Here is a 21,894-nt window from a genome sequence, read left to right as displayed (position 1 = left end):
AGTACGTTGGTGTTAACGTTTCTCGCAGTCGGACAGTGCAGCATTTAGCATGATTTTTAATATGCTCAGAGAACAAAGGCGATCGTAAGTGACCCAGACTGCAGAGAGCATGCAAATTTTGTTTTCCTAGGACTGATACTCGAAAGAGCAATAGCTCAACAAAATATTGAACTTCCTCTCGTGTGAAGCCAACGGTTATTTAAATTAAAAAGGAAGGACGGAATATTCGGTTTAACGTCCAGTCAACGTCGAGGTCATTAGAGCGCGAACACATCCTCAAGGATGAGGAAGAAAATCGGTCGTGTCCTTTCAAAGGAACTATCACGGCATTTGCCCAGAGTGATTTAGGGAAACCACGGAAAACCTAAATCTGGATGCCTGGACAGGGGATTGAACTGGCGTCCTCCCGAATGGGTGTCTAGCGTGCTAACCACTGCGCTACCTCGCTCGGTCATTATTTAAATTCTTAGGCGGTAAACAAAATAATGCTTCTCGGGGCCTGGGCACTGTTAGACAAAGAGTGACATATCGTCTTAGCGAATGATTAAGCCAGAAGCAGGCGTCAACTTCGGAGTGTGAATAATCCATCGCACTGTGCAAGCTCTTGTGATGTAATCAGATATGAAGTGAGCTGGATCATAACGAAGCACTTTACTTTGCGTTGATCTAGATGATTTTCCTCTCCATGCCAGAAAAGGATGAAAAAAATGGTAATGTGACCACTAGAGAGAGCCTTAGGCGTACCGCCGACAGACAGCGCCGCACTTGCTGTGAGCCAGCTCGGACTTTCTTTGGCTACAGCTGACCCACTCAGCTATCAGATCAGCTTGAGTCAACAAACTTGTGGCGGTAGTATATTTCACGGTTACGTCACCAGCAGGGGCTACTGCGAGACGAAACAGATTTGTAATGGCTGGTGTACTTGTAAGGGTGACCGGATCATTTGTTTAATAAATGGTCACCTCTCCTCCAGCGTGTCAGCTCGGCAAGTTCTGAGCTCCAGGCGTGATGCAACCAACAAGTCTCTTAGGACAGCAGCGTACGTCGTGCCTGTCTGCATTTATTGCGAAACATCCCGTTCGACCCACGTTGGAGACAGTTCCGCAATGGAAGAATAGACAACGGGACTCTGAGATTCTTTGAACTAGATCTTACGCGTAGCAGCATGCTACAAAGCACGCAATAATTACAGGCTGACAGCGGCTCCTGTCGACCTTGACACGAAATGCTTGCAGCAAAGACCTCTTGTTAGCGACCTCTTGTAACCGAAGCTTTCTGAATGTGTGGCTTTCTCTTTGTGGTAACAGGATGCAGAATATGTCCTTCTAAAAACGAATGAAATTTTGATTTTTCTTCACGTGTATGTAAGATTAAGCGTTATGCTTCCTTAAAAGAGTCTACTATTTATTCCTGACACGTAACTGGAATCTATTTTCTTACTATGTCTTTCCCTTGGCTCCCCACAGTCACAGCAGATAGATGAGAGAACAAAATTATGCTTTTGAAGAGAGTTAGTCCCATATTTTGAGATGCGTTCGTCACATTATTCGCTCTAGAGAAATGTCAGCTACTTCAGGGTGCACTCTGAGACAAATCAGACACCAATTTAGATCTGACAAGTTTATCCGCAGTTATCGCATTTTTAACGATGATTCTAGGTTATTCTCAACAATACATTCGGGATTCATTACGGTTCAGATGGAAGAGCACTGCGTGAGAAGTTGTTGTGAAAATAAATACCTGACGATTTTACGATGAAATGACAATGGTTTATAAGGAAACACATGTTTTTTAGATAAATTTTGTTCGTTAATGCTTTTACGGAATTACAAAAACGTGGTTCAACAAATATTTCTCGTAATAACATTATTGCTGCCCATGATATGTAATTAGCGACGGGACACCTCTTCTGTCTGTCTTGCTACACGAAAAAATTGATCAATAATTATATGTAAAAATTTATGAAATTCAGTGTTTACGTTTTCGCCCTTTGAATGTAATCTAATAAACCGATTAAAAGTAAAAAAATTTCGTACCCGTTCAGAACTTTGGGCTCTGCTTTTGCGCTGAAGACCGTTAACAGCTCTTTCCCAGGGGAACAAAATGCGCTATTTGATCAGAGAAGTTTCTTCATCGAGTGCAAAGAGTTTATAACCGTCGAGATATTTCAGAATCGCATTGTCAACACGAAGGCATTTTTGGGCGAAGATTTTTTGTGGGGAAAAGAGCGATGAAATGCGAAAACGTGATGATACGAGATGAAACTGCTGTAGAAAGTCGGCACCTTCGAAACACCTGTTAGTGGCAAGGACTTTCCTTTCGCCCGCTTAACGGAGTATGCTCTTCTTCCGAGCCAGCTACCAAGTAGGTTGCAGCGTCCTTCCTGCGTTTCACGTCGTGTCGAAACAAGGATGCACAATTTTCTCTACCACAAAGATACTGCTGATACAACATATTTCACACCGTGTCCCGATCGAAGTAGAGCGTGGTATTTCCTCTGAGAGTTGCACACTGTTGTTAACTTCCACTAAATTTACTTTACGCAGGTCATTAGTAGTATATGGTCTAAAACTGAAGAAATCAGTCTCGGTCTTCAGAGATTTTGAGGAGGAGATTTAGTGAGGACTTAGTGGCCACTTTTTAGCGATCTTTTTTGTTGGTGATGCAAGCGTAAGTGAATGTTAGGTACTAACGATCAGTAACCACTACAGAAAAAAAGTTCTGTTTTCCCGCGAGACAATCACAGGTGGCGAGAAAATACACAAATTGTGCTATTACTGCAGGAATTTTGTTACCATGATTTTAGTATCTTCAGTAATACACTGTATGACTTGCGGCGTATTCTGCGAGGTACGCATCTCCTGGATGTCAGTCCAGTGCCTTTGTTCCGTCGCCCTTGCTCTCTGTAGAATACTCGAGACTACTCAGTTCGATACACGTGCGAATCTTCCGTGTCTTAAAGCGAGTTAAAAAAGTTAAACTGTGAGAGCAAGTGACAATACAGCTCCCATCCTGTGCTGCATTACACTCGGGCTACTTCGTTATTCAATGATTTACGCTGGAAGGAACACCGTTTGTTTTTCACTCAAATCTTCCGGCCTATTAGGCCGTGGTTGAGATGTAAAACTTTCACCCAACGTTTCCTCTTGGAATGCGGGAGACATTTTCAGAGGTAAAATGGCTGGTTGAAACCAGAATTCCAGGGAGCGCCGATTATACAGGCTGCGTAGAGGGCACCACAGTCTATGACGTGACGTCGACTACGAGATTATCACTGGTATTGCCAACATTCTCGAGAGAAAGTAATCGATCATCATTCTTATGTTGCAATGTTGACATAAAAATTTTGTCTCATTTAACACCTTCCTCTTTTCTGTTAAAATTATAATGGCATTTATAGATCTCAATTGTCTCTCTATACATACGGGCACGATAATGTGATGTTTTACGATATGACACTCGTCTCTGTGAATTTTATTTCGTGATCACCCTCTTGGTAACGATGTTCCGCTACGGCAGATTTATTCGTATGCCCTAGGCGGCAATTCCTCTTGTGTTCAACGAGACGGGTGTCAGCACTTCTTTTTGTGGCTCCAAGTGATGTCAGTACCTGCCGTGAAAGCTGACGTTGCATGGTCACCGGTTTTCTTTTGGTCCGTTTATCGTGCTCTAGTTTATTTCAGATTTTACTATGTAGCGACTGTGTCCACTGAGAAACACCTTTCTTTAGAGGAAAGTACACTATCTAATCAAAAGTATTTGGACACTTATTAGTGAACATTAATATGGGTGTGTCCACCCTTCGCCTTTATGATGATTTCTGCTGGGCACACTTTGAACGAAGTGTCCGTACATTTATGGAGTAATAGCAGGCCATTCTTCCTCAAGAACTGAAACCCAGAGAACGTAGTGATATTGGATGCTGGGTCTACAGCGAAGACGACATTTTAGCTCATCCCAAATGCGTTCTGTTGGGTTCAGATTAGCTCTCTGGGCGGACCAGTCCATTTCAGGAATGTTATTGTCCACAATGCACTGACCTACAATTGCCGACCTGTCATTCTAATACAACTGTTCCTATACAATAAACCATACACAATGCTGTAAAATGTATTAATATTCTTCCGCATTTAATATTTTCTTAAATGCAGTGTGAGGACACGAAAAACAGCCCCATTCTATAATACCACCTCCTTCGTGCTTCACTGTCGGCACTACAGATGATGGCTGGTTATGGTCTCCTGGCATCCGACAGGCCCAAGCGCTTCCATCGGGTGATCCATCACTCCAAATCACTTGTTTCCAGGCATACACGGTCCAGTGGTGTCCCTCTTCATACCACCTCAAGCATCGCTTGACAGTGGCTACAGAAGTGGGTGGCTCATGGGGAGCTGCTAGGACCCCATTCTTTTTAACTCCCTACGCACTGTTAGTGTGCTAGCTGGACTGCTGTCCCAAGTAACGAGTGATTTCTTCTGCTGATTTCATGTGATTTTTTTACAATCACATTCCGCAATGTTCGACGATCTTGGTTTGGCTGTGGTTGTTTCTTCGCGTTTCCACCTCACAATCACATTACCAAGAGCCGACTTGGGCAGCTTCAGAAGAGTCGAAATATCCAGAATGAGATTTTCACTCTGCAGCGGAGTGTGCGCTGATATGAAACTTCCTGGAAGATTAAAACTGTGTGCCGCTATCGAAGCACTACTCACGCCCGGTACTCACAGCTTTACTTCTGCCAGTATCTCGTCTCCTACCTTCCAAACTTTACAGAAGCTCTCCTGCGAACCTTGCCCGCGAAAGGCAAAGGTCCCGAGTTCGAGTCTCGGTCGGGCACACAGTTTTAATCTGCCAGGAAGTTTCATATCAGCGCACACTCCGCTGCAGAGTGAAAATCTCATTCTGGAAACATCCCCCAGGCTGTGGCTAAGCCATGTCTCCGCTATATCCTTTCTTTCAGGACTGCTAGTTCTGCAAGGTTCGCAGGAGAACTTCTGTAAAGTTTGGAAGGTAGGAGACGAGATACTGGCAGAAGTAAAGCTGTGAGTACCGGGCGTGAGTCGTGCTTCGGTAGCTCAGATGGTAGAGCACTTGCCCGCGAAAGGCAAAGGTCCCGAGTTCGAGTCTCGGTCGGGCACACAGTTTTAATCTGCCAGGAAGTTTCAGTCGAAATATCCTTGACGGTCTTGCTACTCAGGCTACACCCAGTAAATATTCCACGTTCGATGTCATTGAGCTCTTCCGACCGACCCATTCTGCTGTTACCGATTTTCTTCGGACAATACAGTGCTCCCCGCTTCCTTTTATACTGACGAATAGGCCTATCGTGACATCTAGCGGTAAATTCCTTATTACGTAGGGGCGTCCAGACACTTTTGACCAGATAGTGTATAGAGTTCAATGAGCAATGTGGATGCAAAAAGTTACTCATCTACATGTCTGGAATTCTTTGTATGTCTTTGATCCCTAAGTTAGCTGCAGTAGCTTAGACGTCACAGTCTTTTGACTGCGTTCTAAAAAGGGAAGCTTAGGTTTAATATCGTGTCAATGACGACGTTATTAGAGGCGGAATATAAGCCTCGCTAAAAGTCAGGCACGGGGAAGGAAATCAGCTGTGTCCTCTTCATAGGAAACATCTCAACCACCTTAAGCGATTTCGGGAACCGACGGTAAAGCTAAGTTGGATATGCGGAGGATAATTTAATCGCAGTTCTGCTGAGTACGAGTGTAGTGTCATTCTACTAAGCCACATCGTTCGGTCACAATTGCATTTTATACGTCTGCTAATGTTTCCTCAAGAATCTCAGCGATATCATAGATTCAGTTACAAGGTGGGCAACATTTTGAAGGAGACCCGTTTAGCATAATGAGATGCCTTGCCTGAAGCGTATTACGATCTCTTCGCTACAGAATGTTGCATTTACTAGTTTCTCAGCATTAATAGATTAATTCAGAGGCTCGGTTAATCTCTTAGCGAGTGTTTAGGAGTCCCTAAACACAGGATGCAACTAATGCTTTCGGCACAGCATTTTCAGTGAACAGTAATTTCATTATCTTAAAAAAAGACTCAATATATCAGAAAAAGTTAAATAAGCTTTTCAGAAGCATTTTATCGAGTTAATTGAGTGTGGATTGTGAGCAATGAGAATCATGAGTGCACACCCTTCTGATTTCCTGTGAAAGTACAATGTCACGAATATGTAGCTGAATTAGTACAGCAAGCAGGTGACAAGTAAAAATTGTCTGTAAGTGTTTACCTTCACTTAGGCCTACACTATGACAGAAACGAACGATGCCACGGATTCCACAAAGACATGTTTTTCGCACTGATATTCTTCGTTGTAATTTATTTATTCACAGGATACGTAAGATAAAACTGATTACTGCCACTGGCAAAAGTGATCCTTGCTCCAAAGTTAATAAAAAAAAATTCTGATGGTTGACTAGCCAGGTGCTGTGGCTAACACGAAACTATCGAGCGTAGTCAACATAAAATTATAAAAGCTTTCGCGTTACAACTTCATACCGCACTTTGCTTCTCAGAGGATGAATACAGCTGTTGGTCTTTCCCGCCGACTACCAGATTAAACACACCACACCAACCTAAGTATCGTGAAATATTAGTTTGTTGGATAAGTTCGTAACGTTTTTGTTCTGTACGTTGGTTTTTTTGCATGTTGGTATTCCGGTTGCTATTGGTTTATTTATCGATTGTAATTTTTTATTTGAATTTACATAAACATTTGGAGATATTGAGTGGAGTTGTGGACACTAGAAAATGGAGTGCCGAGTGGAGGAATCGGAACATTTCTAACGCATTCTTCTGTCAGAGTTCAATAGAGGAGTAACAGCAGCGGACACAGTCTGAAACATTTGTGCCGTGTCTTGAGATAAGGCCATTGGTCAAAGCACGGCAAGTAGATGGTTTCTCGTTTCAAAGAGGATCGTTTTTACATTAGTGACGCCTCCACGTTCAAGAAGACCTTCGGGGTTTGATGAAGATCGTTTAAACGCATTAATCCACAAATATCCACGTTAGTTCACTCGAGAACTGGCAGACGTGATGACCTGTGAACATTCATCCACTGTGCGTCATTTGCATCTAGTGGGGAACGTTCAGAAATAGAGTGTATGGGCACCGCATGCTCTAAGCCAAAATTACAAAAATTAGTGGATGGATATACGTGCATCTCTGCTTGCTCGTCATCAGTTGGCTCATGAGCAACACAGACATTCCTAGCTTGTATCGTTACTGGTGACGAGAAATGGTGTCTTTATGATAACATAAGGAAAAGAAAGGAATGGCTGAGCCCAAACAAAGCAGCAACTCCCCGTACGGAGACCTCTGTGCACCCACAAAACAATGTTATGCATGTGGTGGAACAGCGATGGTGTGGTGTACTACGAATAGCTTCCCCGACATGTAACCATCACTGCTTACATTTATTGTCAACAACTGAGACGTCTGGCAGACGCTATTCAAGAACAACGACCAGGAAGACTGTGTAAAGCGATGCTAGTCCACGATAACGCCAGCCCTCATTCTGCTAGTTTGAGAAAAAACGCTATACAGTAGTTAGGTTGGGAAATCATTCCGTACCTACCTATTCACCTGATGTTGCGCCCTCAGATTTCAACTTTTTCCGCTCCCTATCGAATAACATTCAAGGAACTTCCTTTCCGGATGAAAATGCGCTCCGAACGTGTTCTTCCCCTCAAAGCCTGGTGATTTCTGCAGTCGCGGAACCGAAATGTCACCCTACCTTAGGCCGACGGTTGTAAATAATGAAGGAGAATATATTATTGATAACTAAAGTCTCTGGTACGTGTGTCTGTTGCTTGTGGAAAATCGCTACGAATTTATGTACCAATCGGAAATGAAAATTTTTAATTCAGAAACTTCTAATCGATGAATTTTAAATTACTGAATAACACTAGAGGAAGTGGCAAGGTCCACATGTTTCATTTCGAAACAGCCGAGTTTATTATTTAGTTTTGTCGCTTACTGATAGCTATTAAATCCGTCGTACATTATTCTTATTTTAATGCTTGCTTGAGTATTTTTTACGCATTTTAAATACATGAAAGAAACGCTTTAAAATCTGCGCCGTAACAGCAGGTGTTCCGGGGAAGAGCCGTGAGCTTGTTAAGATGGAAATACATTCAGCCGAAGGTGCTCCCAGTTGGGGAAGAGTTGTCTCGCTTGTGGTAGAACCGTCGGTGGGTGCGACCTTGGCGTGCCAGGGGAGCCGAGCGGGTCGCTGGAGAAAGTGGCAGCCTCCAGCCTCCTGCTTCCAGCTCCAGCCTCCAGCTGGCGACGGAGACTGGCTGCAGCCACGTGTACTCCGTCTGCGCTCTCTCCCGTCACCCCGCACCGCACACTAAAGCCAAATGTCTAGACGCACCTGTTCAGTTCAGTGCTCTCCGTTTCTGGACCAGCTACTTGGAGTTACAGCACACACTCACAGAAAAGGGCACGTGGAGGGTGCTCGTGAGTACGTATTACATAACGGCCCATAAAGGGAGAGTGGCATAAACGTCACAACGATCCTTAGCGCACAAATAATTAGATGATAGTTTTCTGGGGTATACTAATCCATTATTCGCAGAGAGTTGAAAAGGATGCTTTGAAAGTCTTTGTGGTCTGGCTCGTGGTGTATTGTCCGAAATTACACCTGAAATGTTCACCGCAAGTTTTGTTAGGACCATAAATAAGGAGGCATGTAGACTTTTTGTAGCGAGAAAATACTCTGAGAACTGTACCGTTTGGACGCGCCTTCATTTGCGTCTAGATGCTGAGTGTACATTCCAGAACTGGGCTTCCATTTTATGCGATCTGTAAGTGGTCATAATGGTATCGACTTCCAGTATCTAGAAATTTTCACGTGCACCACACAGAACTTATGATTTGTCTGTTAGATTATTTGCGGTGGTAGCGTCCACACAAAATTTCGACTAGCTTAAATGTTTCCATTTGACTATCATATGATGAAGTATGGTGCGTCACTGCACAAAACTGTCGTTGACTATGCTGTGGTAATGGCTTCTTCAGTGAAGTTCACTAGACTGTGCTTTATGCGTTCACCTTTCTGATTATTGGTCCTGTTCGGAAAGCGAATATTTCGTCCCCCGACGTCGTATACTCTCCATAATCGAAATATTTCCTGATACTATGAGAACTGGAGGAGCAGGGCAGAATTTTTTCGAAATAATTTTTTCAACTGCTGAGTACCTCAGGCGAGAAGAATGTGTCGTCAACTTGGTCGGTTTCGGAAGTTACCCTTAGTTTTTTCTTCGTGTGTAAAATCGAAAGAATGAAGTACTGGGCTTCAATTGCTTAGCATCCGTTAGAAAGGAGTGTCATGAGTGACAGTGGACTCTGTTGTATAAGGATATAGCGAGGTATCTTCTGTGGCACTTACAGAACCACCCAGACTTACCACAGGTACTTTAAGAAAAGAGAGGGTAACATTAATCAACATGTCTGGACTTGCTGCCAGTAGACTTAGTACCCGAAAAAGGATCTTTCTATTCTTCCTTGCTGTGTGTTGAGACTGTGCAGTCTGCTATTGTATTCAATTCTGGTTGGTGACCACGCTACGGTGTCTCTTGAGCAAAAAAATTGTTGAAATGGCTCTGAGCAATATGGGACTTAACTTCTGAGGTCATCAGTCCCCTAGAACTGAGAACTACTTAAACCTAACTAACCTAAGGACATCACACACACCCATGCCCGAGGCAGGATTCGAACCTTCGACCGTAGCGGTCGCACGGTGCAAGACTGTAGCGCCTAGAACCGCTCGGCCCCCCCTGCCGCCTCTCTTCAGCACATAAGAAATGTTTTCTCTAAAGCGTTTCCTCGAGGGCTATGAAATATTTGAAGTTGAATTAATTTCAAACACTTACCATCAATATAGCGAAATTTTTCCTTAAATTTACTTCTGTGAGGAATAAAGATAGTTATTAGCTGATCTGTATGTGTTTTCTTCTTTCGTAGAACTGTAAAAATGGACTGTGTCTTAGAAACGAGAACCATCTATATCTAAACGCATTTTTGTTTGTTTCTGAAGTTGTGAAATTGTTCCCTGCTGAAGTTATCTTTTTTCCTGGTAACTTAGTAGTATAGTTTGTCCACAATCAAGAGGATCTCACCGAATCACAATACGTACTGTCCGTATAACAATAGTGATAACAGTGCGACATGGAGTTTACGAGATGTACGATAGTATTCACCAAGAATTTGCAGATTTTTGTGACTTACTCCTTAAGTATTTCGTAGTGATGTTCAATTTTACCTTCTAATGTCAGAACAATGGGAGAAAATTTAATTTCACACTTTAACTGTGCATAGTTGTTTTGAGGATAAGGCGGTATCGATAAATCGATTATTACTAAACTAACAGTTGATAATCGGTGAAACACATCAAAACCATGTTATGCATGATGAAGCACTGTCAGGGTTTAGGAAAGTTTATCGAAAGCACAGTTAGCCTCATACAGTCTGGGTCATAGGAAAAGACAAATCTCATTTATTGGGAAAGTGGATCCATATTATATTTCAGTCTTCTTTATTTACGTCAATTCAGGTTGTTCGGTATCACACCAGAATACAATTCACTATCTTCAGCACTGTCACTGCTTACACCGCCTGACATTTTTACCAGAACGTAATGTTGCGTCGCCAACGACAATAGTTTCGATGGAGCATTAATCCCCGAGAAGAAAGACGACAAAAACTGTCGATTTGCAAAGGAACGAAGGAACAACCAATGATAGGCCTGGACCAAGACATCGATTTTAAGAGGAAACTACGTTAATCTGCACGGCAGGTTACTCAGAACAAACAATAATTATGGTCACATAAGGAATACCGCACAATGTCTTTCTGTACAGCACTCGCGGTACTCAAAGCCTTTTCTCGGAGTTCTCATAGATTCTCGTTCAAACGTGTACAACAGCGTGCTCTTAACATGATATCATCAGAAGTTAATACTTCATTGGCAGTTAGTCACCTACCGCTCTGAAACTAAATATCTGAAAGGACAAGTGTACCAACATTTTGATGAGCAACCGTTTCGAAAATGATCATGTGTTATTCTAAATACAATTTACCATTTACAACATGGAAATAGCCTTGGGACGAAATATAGAACAGATCTGCCACATTTCAACGGTACTGCGTTACATCAACGCGTATACGAATTTCCCTAATTAGTAGCTTATTGATCTTCATCGTCGTATCTACCTCTAATTATTTACTACATCAGCATCGGTGGTTGCTGGGGAGTATTTTATGCGTATTGTGGTACAAGGAACCCACCCATGGTCTCTTGGTTACAAAGTAATTTTATTTCGTTAGATTTCTTACTCTAATTTACCTTTGTGTTTATATTGCACCGACAGTATCTGCACAACAGTGCAAATGTTGACAGTGTTCGCCGTGCTTCTTGTTTGGAGACAAACTTGTTCCATTCACACTCAGCACTTGCTGTTAGCAACAGTGATGCCCACTTCACTCTTAGCTCTTAAGCTTTCATTCAGTACTGCTCGGTTTTTGCCTCGCAGCTGTTTTTCCGAAAGCCTGAGTTGCACGTTGACTTCGATACACAGCGGTATTGATATGCATAATAACGAAGAGTTGGGCGATGTGCATTCTACGGAGTGTCCCAGCAGGAATGGTCGATATTCAGCGATACGACAGGAACGATCATTCGAAGCAAAAAAGTCTAGTAAACATGGACTCTAAAATGTCTACCTTAAGTGCTATGAGCAACGTTCACTTTTGATATTGTGAAACAAATCTCTTCTACTGCAAGCTCTTTGCTTTTCAATTTTTTTCTTGTTTTGGTCCATACTACCTACTCGCAAAATATGGAAACTAAAGAGCTTGTGCTAGAAGAGACATGTTTCACGGTAGTGAAGATGAACAAGTGCTCCTAGCTCTTGAGGCATGCGCTTCACAGCTCTTTTTTGATTCGGATGATCGTTCCTGTTGTACACCTGAATACTGACGGTTCTTCCTAAGACACCCAGTATATGGAGTGACTAAATGTGACGAAGCTACGTTGAGCTCTTCCCGTAGCGAAGGCAAAACACATAACAATGTTCCATTATCTTTCTGGCGTGCACTCGGGACAGCGACAATTCTTCTTGCGATATCTCGGCTAGAAAACTCCCAGCCATCTTCAAGGCGAGTCGGAGACTGAGTTCATAGCGTTTGCGCGTGCCTATTTATACGGAGAGTCACGTGATTGTCGCTGTCCCGAGTGCACGCCCGAAAGATGGAACATTATGTCCGCCGGGAAAACTTCAAGAATCACACATAACAATGTGTCTGCATCTCTAAACGTGTTTTACGTTTTGGTGATTGCAATGAAGGTATTTCCACATAAACTTAGGTAATTGGCTAATAAACTGAATAAGTCATAATAACATTATTATTATTGTTGTTATTCTATAACGGATCACCGGAAACCACGAGTACCTCATACCAAAATACTCAGAAAACACCTCTGAAAGACCATGGAAATTTTGTTGCTGGATTTAGTTTTCAGTCTGTATACCATGGCAACCTAACTGCACCGGTTAGATACATCACCAGAGCAAAACTAAAGCGATTATTGATCTTTAGTACAAATGGTACAATGCGACGAGAAAGCTGCCAAAGAATAAAAATGTTGGTGTTTTAAGTATGAGCAAGTAAGTTGTAGAGTATTATTTTGCTGATGTACAAATATGAAATGTGTAGTAAGAAGGTATTTGAATATAAGAATCAAACCATTAAAAGTTGTGTTAAACACATTTTGCTTTAATTTTGAGGAAACCTTCTAAAATTATGAAAATTATTATTATTATTATTAATATTATATTTGGATTATAATTTGAAAGTTATGTGTTATGTAAATTTTATAAAATATTAACGACGTATAACTTTTACCTTCGAAGTAAAGACTCATATACAGTGCAGATGTTTTCATATGTGGTATCTCAGCCGGCCGAGCGGTTCTAGGCGCTTCAGTCCGGAACCGCGTTGCTGCTACGGTCGCAGGTTCAAATCCTGCCTAGGGCATGGATGGGTGTGATGTCCTTAGGTTAGTTAGGTTTAAGTAGTTCTAAGTCTAGGGGAATGATGACCTAAGATGTTAAGTCCCATAGTGCTTAGAGCCATTTGAACCATTTGATTTGTGGCACCTCAATATGCACACGTATCAGTGCGTTGGGTTTGTTTTTTCTCTGCGTCGAACTGTCTTCCCACAAACACGTCACAGAATTTACGTACTGATGTTTTCTGCACACTCGTACTGCATCACTATGTGGGCTACGCCAGTCAGTATAGACCAAACATTTTTGGTCCACATTTCAACACCTGACCTGCTGCCCAGCTGAAAATAAGCATTAATGGCCTGTTCTTGCCGTGTGTAATTGGAGGTACTAACCAACTCAAAAACATTCGACTTGTAAGGACTGTAATTATTAGTCTGCTAAAGACGTAAATACGGATGTAATGTTGTTCAGTATACCGTTCTGTCACCAACAGAAGTATCTGCACTTTTAACCGTTACGCTCTGTGCAAATGTAAACATCGTTGCGTTGCGAGTCGAGCGTCGATGGTCACTTTTGGTCTAATTTTTTGGCACTCATCAGCATTCTGTAACGTGACACGGCGTGTTCACACTGGTCTGGCCCTGTTCCGTAAAGTGTTCAAAAGTTTTACTACTCGGTGCTGTAAATTGTTGTGGAAAGAGTAAATTACGTAACTGATGATGACCGACTAGGCTCTGCGTTGTTTTCTTTCCAAAATTTATGCATAAATAACCAGAAATCTAGTTCCTTCCTGGTAATGCTGGAACATACCCTAAATTTGAGCCAATTTGCAGAAACTTCGAGGAGACAGTAGGGAGGAAATAAGCAGAGTAACTCATTTATTCAAACACAGCTCTGAAAAATGGTCGGCATTCAAGACTACTACACGAATATAAAATTTTAAGCGAGGATCGCTCCGGGTACTTTCAGTGCGGATGCATCACATCTTCCGAACCCCTGCGGAACTTAGCGAATGCTACGAGCAGTGCTGCTGCTGTACAGATCTGCTACTTGCGGGTGACAAGTTAAGGATATGGGTTGGACGGGAAGCGTGTCTAGATAAGCGAGAGCCGGCGCGGTAGCTCAGCGTGTTCGGTCATAGATCTGGCTGCCCTCTGTGATAAAGAAAACTGAGTGAAACAATTTACGATGAACTTGAACGGGCGTCATTTGAGGTCCGCGCCGGTAAAATGCCACTAACAATAAGGGACAAACTCAAACAAAAAGGCAGTTAAGGCAACCGTTCTAGGAAAGCGATGCATCCGCGTTCGAGTCGCAGTCCGGCACAAATTGTCAACCTTCACCAATGATTTATTTCAGTGCATTTAGGTGGCTGAAGTCCTGATGTCTCTTTATACTGTATTATTTTAATTTTTGAAATTAAAAAGGGAAGAGAAGATGTAGAGTTTAACGTCCCGTCGACAGCAAGATCACTAGAGACGTAGCAGCAGCTCGGATGGTCAAGGATGGGGAAGGAAAACGGCCGCGCCCTCGGAAAGGAACCATCCCGGCATTTACCTTAAGCGATTTAAGGAAATCACGGATAACCTGAATCTGGATGGCCGGACACAGATTTGACCCGTCGTCCTCCAGCGTGCTAACCATTTCGCCACCTCGCTCGGTCTGTTTTTGAAATATCGACGATAGAATGACGAGGTTTCAAGTTCCAGCATTAATTTTCTGTTGTATGCTGGAGTAAGCCGTTAAACACGTCCGCGCTTGCGTAGTTAAGAGGGTACCACGCCTGCCTAGCAAGCTTCTGGTAGAGAATTTCAAAATTTCCAGAAGGGAGGTAGTGCAGTGAGCGTGCGCGTTAAAGCGCCTTGTGGGATCCGAGCCCCCCATCCACCTGCCAGCTGCGGCAGAGGCGTGGGCGGCGCCGGCTGCCTGGAGCTGCAGTCCAGCGCGCAGACCAGCGCCTTTATGTAACACCACTTCTCGCCTTTCCTCGGGCGCCGCTTTCCACGCATGGATTCCGGTCGCACAAAACAAACTTTCATGTTCCGCGTACGTCCGAAGTCGCGAGGCGCCCGTAAACTTGATACGGCTCCGAGAAAGTCGTCCCGGCTCAACGGCGGACACGCAACTGTTTTCGAGGAGCCCCTGCGTCTTTTGCGTAACAGACATCGCCCGTACTTTTGTCAACGGCACTCTTACAGTGTGTAGACGAATCAGCTGTAGCTAAAAAGTAGCGTTACGGACTGCTTACTTGCATTCGGCAACAGATACTGGCAGTGGACTACGTTCTTGCTCTCCGGCCGCGACGCAAACACACGGTCCGCCCCCTCCGGATTTCAGAGGCAGCAGCCGCTTTCACCGTCTTCTGTCTATTGCATGGTATTCGGCCAAGTGAAAATGAAAGTTCGGTGCTGCGGTACACAACAACTGATTACTGTTACGTTAAACCCTTGATGCTTAACTGGCGGGGCAGCCCCGACCACGTAAATATCGCAACAGACTCACAAGTCGGACGTCGCCGGCACAACCTTCAATTCGCAGCAACTCGTATGTCGCGACTCTCATCACCTTGTATTGAAGCGTTCTGACATCTATCGGCAAGCGATATTACTACAAGGAAACGCATTTGTCGAAATAACACCGCTATTGTTTTGTTTTCACGTTTCTGGTTCACTGCGAAGACGGTGTTCGAAACCAAACTGACAAATGGCAAATTTACGTGATAACACTAAAACAGTATTGTAGATATTGGATGAAACAGTGAGTGATTGAGTGACCTGAGCGATGACAATGGAAACAAAACAGTGACAGTAGTATAAATAGCTTCATTCTGCGCAGTCTGGATGCTACTTCCAACCAGGAATACTATTTCAGCCACAAGAGACAGAGAGTGGAATTTCTGAAAGCTCTACTTCGAAATGTACCGAACACAAAAGGGAGAAAGAGGGGAAGACCATGTACTTTCGATGACGAAGAGAGACTACCAGAGCAGCCACACTTCATCTATTCCGATGAAAAGAGTAACAGTAAGGATTGTGCTGTTTGTAGTAACAGAAGGTAAAAGGTGGTAGAAGGGAGACTGCTTACCGTATTACTGTAACACATGCTACAGAAAGCCAGGATTCCATCCGGGTGAATATTTCCAAAAGTACTACACATGGAAGAAATATGCCTAAATCACGAAATACATGAAATGAAAGACAAAACTTGAGATTTTCAGTGTTGCAGTATATGTGTAATTTGTTTTGTCGTTTAGTTTATAGCTACTCTTGGCATAATTTGATTATACGTAATACAGATTATTTTCAGTGCAACTATTGCGAGTGCAGTGGCAGTGCAGAGTGAAAACAAATGGAGCTGAAAGGTTTCAGTCAGTATAGACTTTCGTATCAAGTTACGCAGTAATATTTATAATTTGATGCAAAAATTAACGAACTGACATTCTGATGAAACACTGTTGGGTTAGGTTGTTTTAGGGGAGGAGACCAGACAGCGAGGTGATCGGTCTTATCGGATTCGGGAAGGATAGGGAAGGAAGTCGGCCTTGCCCTTTGAAAGGAACCATCCTGGCATTTGCCTGCAGCGTTTTAGGGAAATCACGGAAAACCTAACTCAGGATGGCCGGATGTGGGATTCAACAGTCGTCCTTCCGAAAATCGAGTCTAGTGTGCTAACCACTGCGCCACCTCGCTCGGTGAAACACTATATTCTTGGTGTGGCTGACCAAATTTCTTTTCGGGCACCTATTATTTCCTTTATTATCAGGACAAATCTGCAATACATAAAGATATTTATACTCATGTGCAATTACAGCTGTTGTACTTAACGCGAAATCATTGACGAAACATTTGTGGCATGAGACTTCCCTGCGTTTAGTGCACTCGAAACGATGCTGAAAATTCGAGCGCAATTTCCGCTGAGGCCGACGGAGAACCTGTCGTAAACATTTGCAGAGACGCTAAACAATAAAGCTGCGAATGCTCACATAAATTCTTTAACCGCTAAATCGATTATCGATTTCTAGTGACTAGTATCTCATAAATACTGCTTGGCAGATGGCTGCATCTGGACACGCTACGAGTCGCCCAAGAAGTATTTCTCGGTGACTGAACATACCTGTAACTAGTCAGTCGAAATTGGTTCTGCCGTTGGAGAGTAAACTTTATTGTTTAAAGAAATGTACTTGTTGACGCGCGGTTTAAGGAGTCTTGTCACGGTCCTAGCAGCCCCCCCCCCCCCCCCCCCGGGCCCCCCGTCGGAGGTTCGAGTCCTCCCTCGGGCATGGGTGTGTCTGTTGACCTTAGCGTAAGTTAGTTTAAGTAGTGTGTAAGATTAGGGACTGATGACCTGAGCAGTTTGGTCGTATACGATGTTACCACAAATTTTTTGTACTTGTTGATGCTCTGTCGGTAAAATATGAGTAAATTCCCAGAGACTCGTTCAAAAATTTGTCTGATTCTTCAGGTTATCACCGTACTTTATACAGTTCATTAGAGAGGTTGCCGAAAGCGGAATAGCGGTCTGAGACGCTCTCACTTCTTGTCGTCGAATTGTGTGAAGTCTCATCCGCACTTCCAATTGGATTATTCCGCTTTGTCTGGATAGATATGACGTCACTATGAAAACCCTGGAAGGCTAGCACGATGATGTACTGTCCTCTGTTCCCGCCAGTCAATATTATAACACATTACGACTACTTCAGATCACATGTGAAACAATAGTCTTCAGATGTAAATCGGATCTGATGTGAAGAGCAATGCTACGCAAATGCAAGTTCATAACAAAAAACTGGCTGTAATGGCCGGCTGAAAACAATCGTATTAACAGATGGAGCACAAACTGCGTTGTACCAGGATGTGGACAGAAATTGATCGTGGTCATACCAAAAGAATCTTCCTCGCATTGACTTTACAGGTGAAACCACTATTTCCTCTTGCAAGTGGAGATGCTCAATCCGTTCCCCGAAAATTCTGTAGCTGATCAACAGTGGCTAGTTATTTTGCCGTGTCATTTGTCCCTTGATAAAGGATCATGAGCCACGTTGTCAGCTGCGCGTCAGTCGATTGCGGTAACATATCAAATTCAGTCATTTTTTCAGCTGGATTTATGAAGCTGAGGGAACTCAACAGGTCAAATCAATAAATTCGAGTCCATCCGAATGAAATGTCCACGGGTGAAGTCACTTGCACTTATGTTAAGACACTCATAGTTTTTGTCGGACACCTCTGAGAGGCTACAGTAACTTGTGACGCTACACATACAGAGTACCCTGCGGTATGCAGTATTAAGTAGAGAATTATTTCAGGGACGACGATGTCAACTGACGAGGCTAGGCTCAAATGGTTCAAATGACTCTGAGCACTATGGGACTTAAATGCTGTGGTCATCAGTCCCCTAGAACTTAGAACTACTTAAACCTAACTAACCTAAGGACATCACACACATCCATACCCGAGGCAGGATTCGAACCTGCGACCGTAGCGTTCACGCGGTTCCAGACTGTAGCGCCTAGAACCGCTCGGCCACCCCGGCCGGCCTGACGAGGCTAGTTGATTTGCTTCCCGCATATGATGCATGCTAGTGTCGAAGCCGCCTTCCTTCCCGTTGACATAAACATTGTTCTAACGATTGTTGATTTAGTGCTACAAATACAAATACAATGAGAGGTGACAAATTCATCTGAGCAGTCATAAAAATTGAAAACATATACAGTACGTCGACAGAATCACTAGAAGCAGTATAATGTCTTCCACTATTTAGTGAAATAGAATAATTTTAAACTGATTGTTACATTTTGCAAAAAGGATAAAACCGTTAAATGCTAACGTCCTGAAAACACTTGTTGTCCTTAGTTGACGCTGTCATTGCTGTGGACTTGTAGAGATATAACATATATTTTGCGGTAGTGATGACGAATTTGCACTTGTCAAAAAACCTTTCGCTCATGTAGTTGCAGTAACAGATGTCTTAGAAGAGAAAAGAACAGCCTAGGACATGCTCCTGACTTTTCTACGTTTCAGCATTTCACATTAGATTCTGAAAGTAGTTTGGTATATTACCCAAAGAAGATTTTATGATGAGCGGAAAAACGCTCATTGTCTTCGACAGCCTGAACTGATATCTGGCTTAAGGTGACTGTATCCCTCTTGTTTTTGTAATCTACAGCTAGTTACTAATGAGTTTTGACACTACTCTGTTACCTATTAAAGACATTCCGTGAGGATGTGTTCATAGTTATTTTTCCGCATTGCTAGATCATCGGAGTTCAGAATTTCCGGTTTGGATTAGTCACAAATTTTCTAGACATTCCCAACGTAGAAGTGACATGGAGGTGGTATAACTCTATCGCAAAAGATTGTAATTCTGAAGAAACAAAATACTAGAGATGTTTTTGAACAAATTAAGTGATGTTTTCCACAAGAGCAAATGAGTAATTTTCGTCTTAATTGTCAGTCAGAGTTCGAATAATTTCGATCATGAGGCCTTTTCAACTGACAATGACACTACCGGCCAAGGTCAACGGCAGTATAACTGAAATAAATAATAAAACATAGGGCAATAAACACCTGTTATTGTACGATATTCATTCGATCGGTTACATATATGGATTTTTCGGTGAATAAGTAAAGAAAATTTAGGAAACACTCTTTAGATTTCCTCTAGTTATGTTTACCACTTCCGATGTTGAATAAACATAAGCTGACAACAGTCTCCAAAGAAAATGTTTTTCGATGGGGATGGCAGGATCATAATCGCCCTCCAAGCTGCATCCAAGTAGTAGCGTTTACATCTAAAAGTCTAAAGTTCCCTATCTTTTAAGTATGATATCGTACAACTGTTTGATGCAGGACGGAATTCCTTGATGACGATACTACCTTTTGATTTTTTTCACGGAAATTATCAATGCTGCAACTTACATTTTAGACATCGTCATCCCGATACGAACATTTTTTGCTAATTCTATTGTTGTGTCTATCTTACAAAAAACCAAACAGTGAACCACTTGGCTAGAGTTATTTACCGCCAGCAGTGGGCAGTGGAAGTCAAGGAGCGCCACTTTCACAATCGGTACTTGCAGCAAGAGAAAATACCCACCACAACCGGTGCAGCTGCCGCCATTTTGTACACGTATCATGCAATGACAAATTTCGAAACAAAAGAATACATAATATAATGTACTACTTTTCAATTTACTATACACTATTATCTGGACTCTATTTTTAGATCAACTGATGCAATTAATTATGTGATTATTGACACCTTTAATAGAAGAGGCTAGTAACATATGTTGTGAGGGATGGACGCATGTGCATTTCCGTGAACCTTGAACCAAGTACTTGTTTTATGGTGAAGTAGAGAACGAAATGAAGTGATGCATAGCTAGAGAGCAGGTGGCTGTTAGAAATACTTAAAACTACAGTATATTTTCAATCAAAAGCTAATCCTCCACTTTAAATGAACTATGAAAGTGAACAACGAGAGTTACAGAAGGAAACTTTTGCAAATGATCTGTTCGTTTCTTGTGCATGCATTGAAGTCTCCACGTACCTGAGGTAAGCTGAAACTTGACAGTTACTTGAAATACCATGAAATTCTATTGTATTAGTGAAATAGACATCTTTAAGAAGCTCCTTTTTATGGACGTTATTTTGAGGCACACAATAAAGCTGGAGAATTGTTTAAAGCAGTAAAGTGTGTTCTCCAGTCGTACTTGAAGAAACTTCAGTAGAAGGGTATAGAAACATATGTTGTGAGGGATCGATGCGTGTGTAGTTATGTCATAGAACACACCTATAAAACATTGTTACCATCGTATAAATAAGTTTCACAGTGTTGTTATTCAGTTAGAAGAAGAAGAAAAAATGACAGAATACAAGAGCAATGATTGTAACAGTCTCGCGCGAGGGACATGATTAATAACAGAAGAAATATGTAACAGAGGAGTTAGTAATTAGATGAATGAAATTGGATGCACGAAAGAAAAAAAAAAAAAAAAAAAGAAGATAGCGCGTTGCTTCTTGACGGTGCGCTTCTTACCTGAGTGAACAAGCAGGACGAGCAGTAAAGAGGCGCTGTACACAATCCGCGCCATTCTCGCGCGTGGACACTCACTGGTAGTGACGTTGCGAGCGCCTACCAGCGCCTTTTATACGCGGCCTACATCCTCTACGGAGTCGGCCGTCTATCGGGGACAAACCCCTCTCTGTTCGCGACCCCTCATTGGCGGAGAAACCGCTCCAGCGCTCTGACGTCGCCTGCCTCCCATCATGGCCGCCGGCCGCAGAAGGCGCAGCGGGCGGCCCTACCTCCGAGTCTGTTGTCGTCGCTCTTTCCTCTCGCTCCTCCCCCACGTTTACTGTCCTACCCGCATCTCCTCCCACACTCCCTTTTGGACCGCACGTCGGCGACCGCCTGCTGAGATTTTGTCAAAGTACGAGGATGGGTCCCCCCATCAATTCACTTTCATCGGAGAATATGATCAGGAATTCTTGCCGTTACATATCTTTAGAGTCGACTGTGATTAGTTACACTGACACTCCACGTAACGTGTATGAGTGGAGCAGATGGTCGAGTGTATTATATAAACGATCGGATTACGCTTCCGCTGCTGGTTAGGATCCCCGCAGATGACCTTGTCAAGGCGCTGTGGCCAACGAGAACGCCCGAAGCGGGGAGGACAACACTCAAAGGGAAAGCGACGTTCACTGGAGCGCCAATGACTCGTTTATCATTACCGGCACAGCAGATGCGCCCACGAATAACCGAGAGTGGCGCTCGTCTCTAAGGTAATGCAAGGGCACAAGATGTGCTGTATAAACAACGAGAATGGCAGTTTTCTCTCTTCATTACAGT

The 21,894-nt window shown here is 42.9% G+C and overlaps 1 protein-coding gene across 1 annotated transcript in view; it reads right to left on the bottom strand.

The window, feature by feature from the left end:
• The window catches only part of LOC124591107 (chitin deacetylase 1), a 70,525-nt gene extending 49,304 nt beyond the window's left edge, over positions 1-21,221 (bottom strand). Inside the window, exon 1 of the mRNA XM_047131705.1 lies at positions 21,079-21,221. Coding sequence (XP_046987661.1) covers positions 21,079-21,133 — 55 coding nt within the window. The 5' untranslated portion in view covers positions 21,134-21,221. The remainder of the gene's footprint in view (positions 1-21,078) is intronic.
• Positions 21,222-21,894: the final 673 nt, after the last annotated feature.

This window comes from Schistocerca americana, chromosome 2 (genome assembly GCF_021461395.2).
Source record: "Schistocerca americana isolate TAMUIC-IGC-003095 chromosome 2, iqSchAmer2.1, whole genome shotgun sequence".
NCBI classification, from domain to species: domain Eukaryota; kingdom Metazoa; phylum Arthropoda; class Insecta; order Orthoptera; family Acrididae; genus Schistocerca; species Schistocerca americana.
This window is presented reverse-complemented; position numbering and strand designations above follow the sequence as displayed.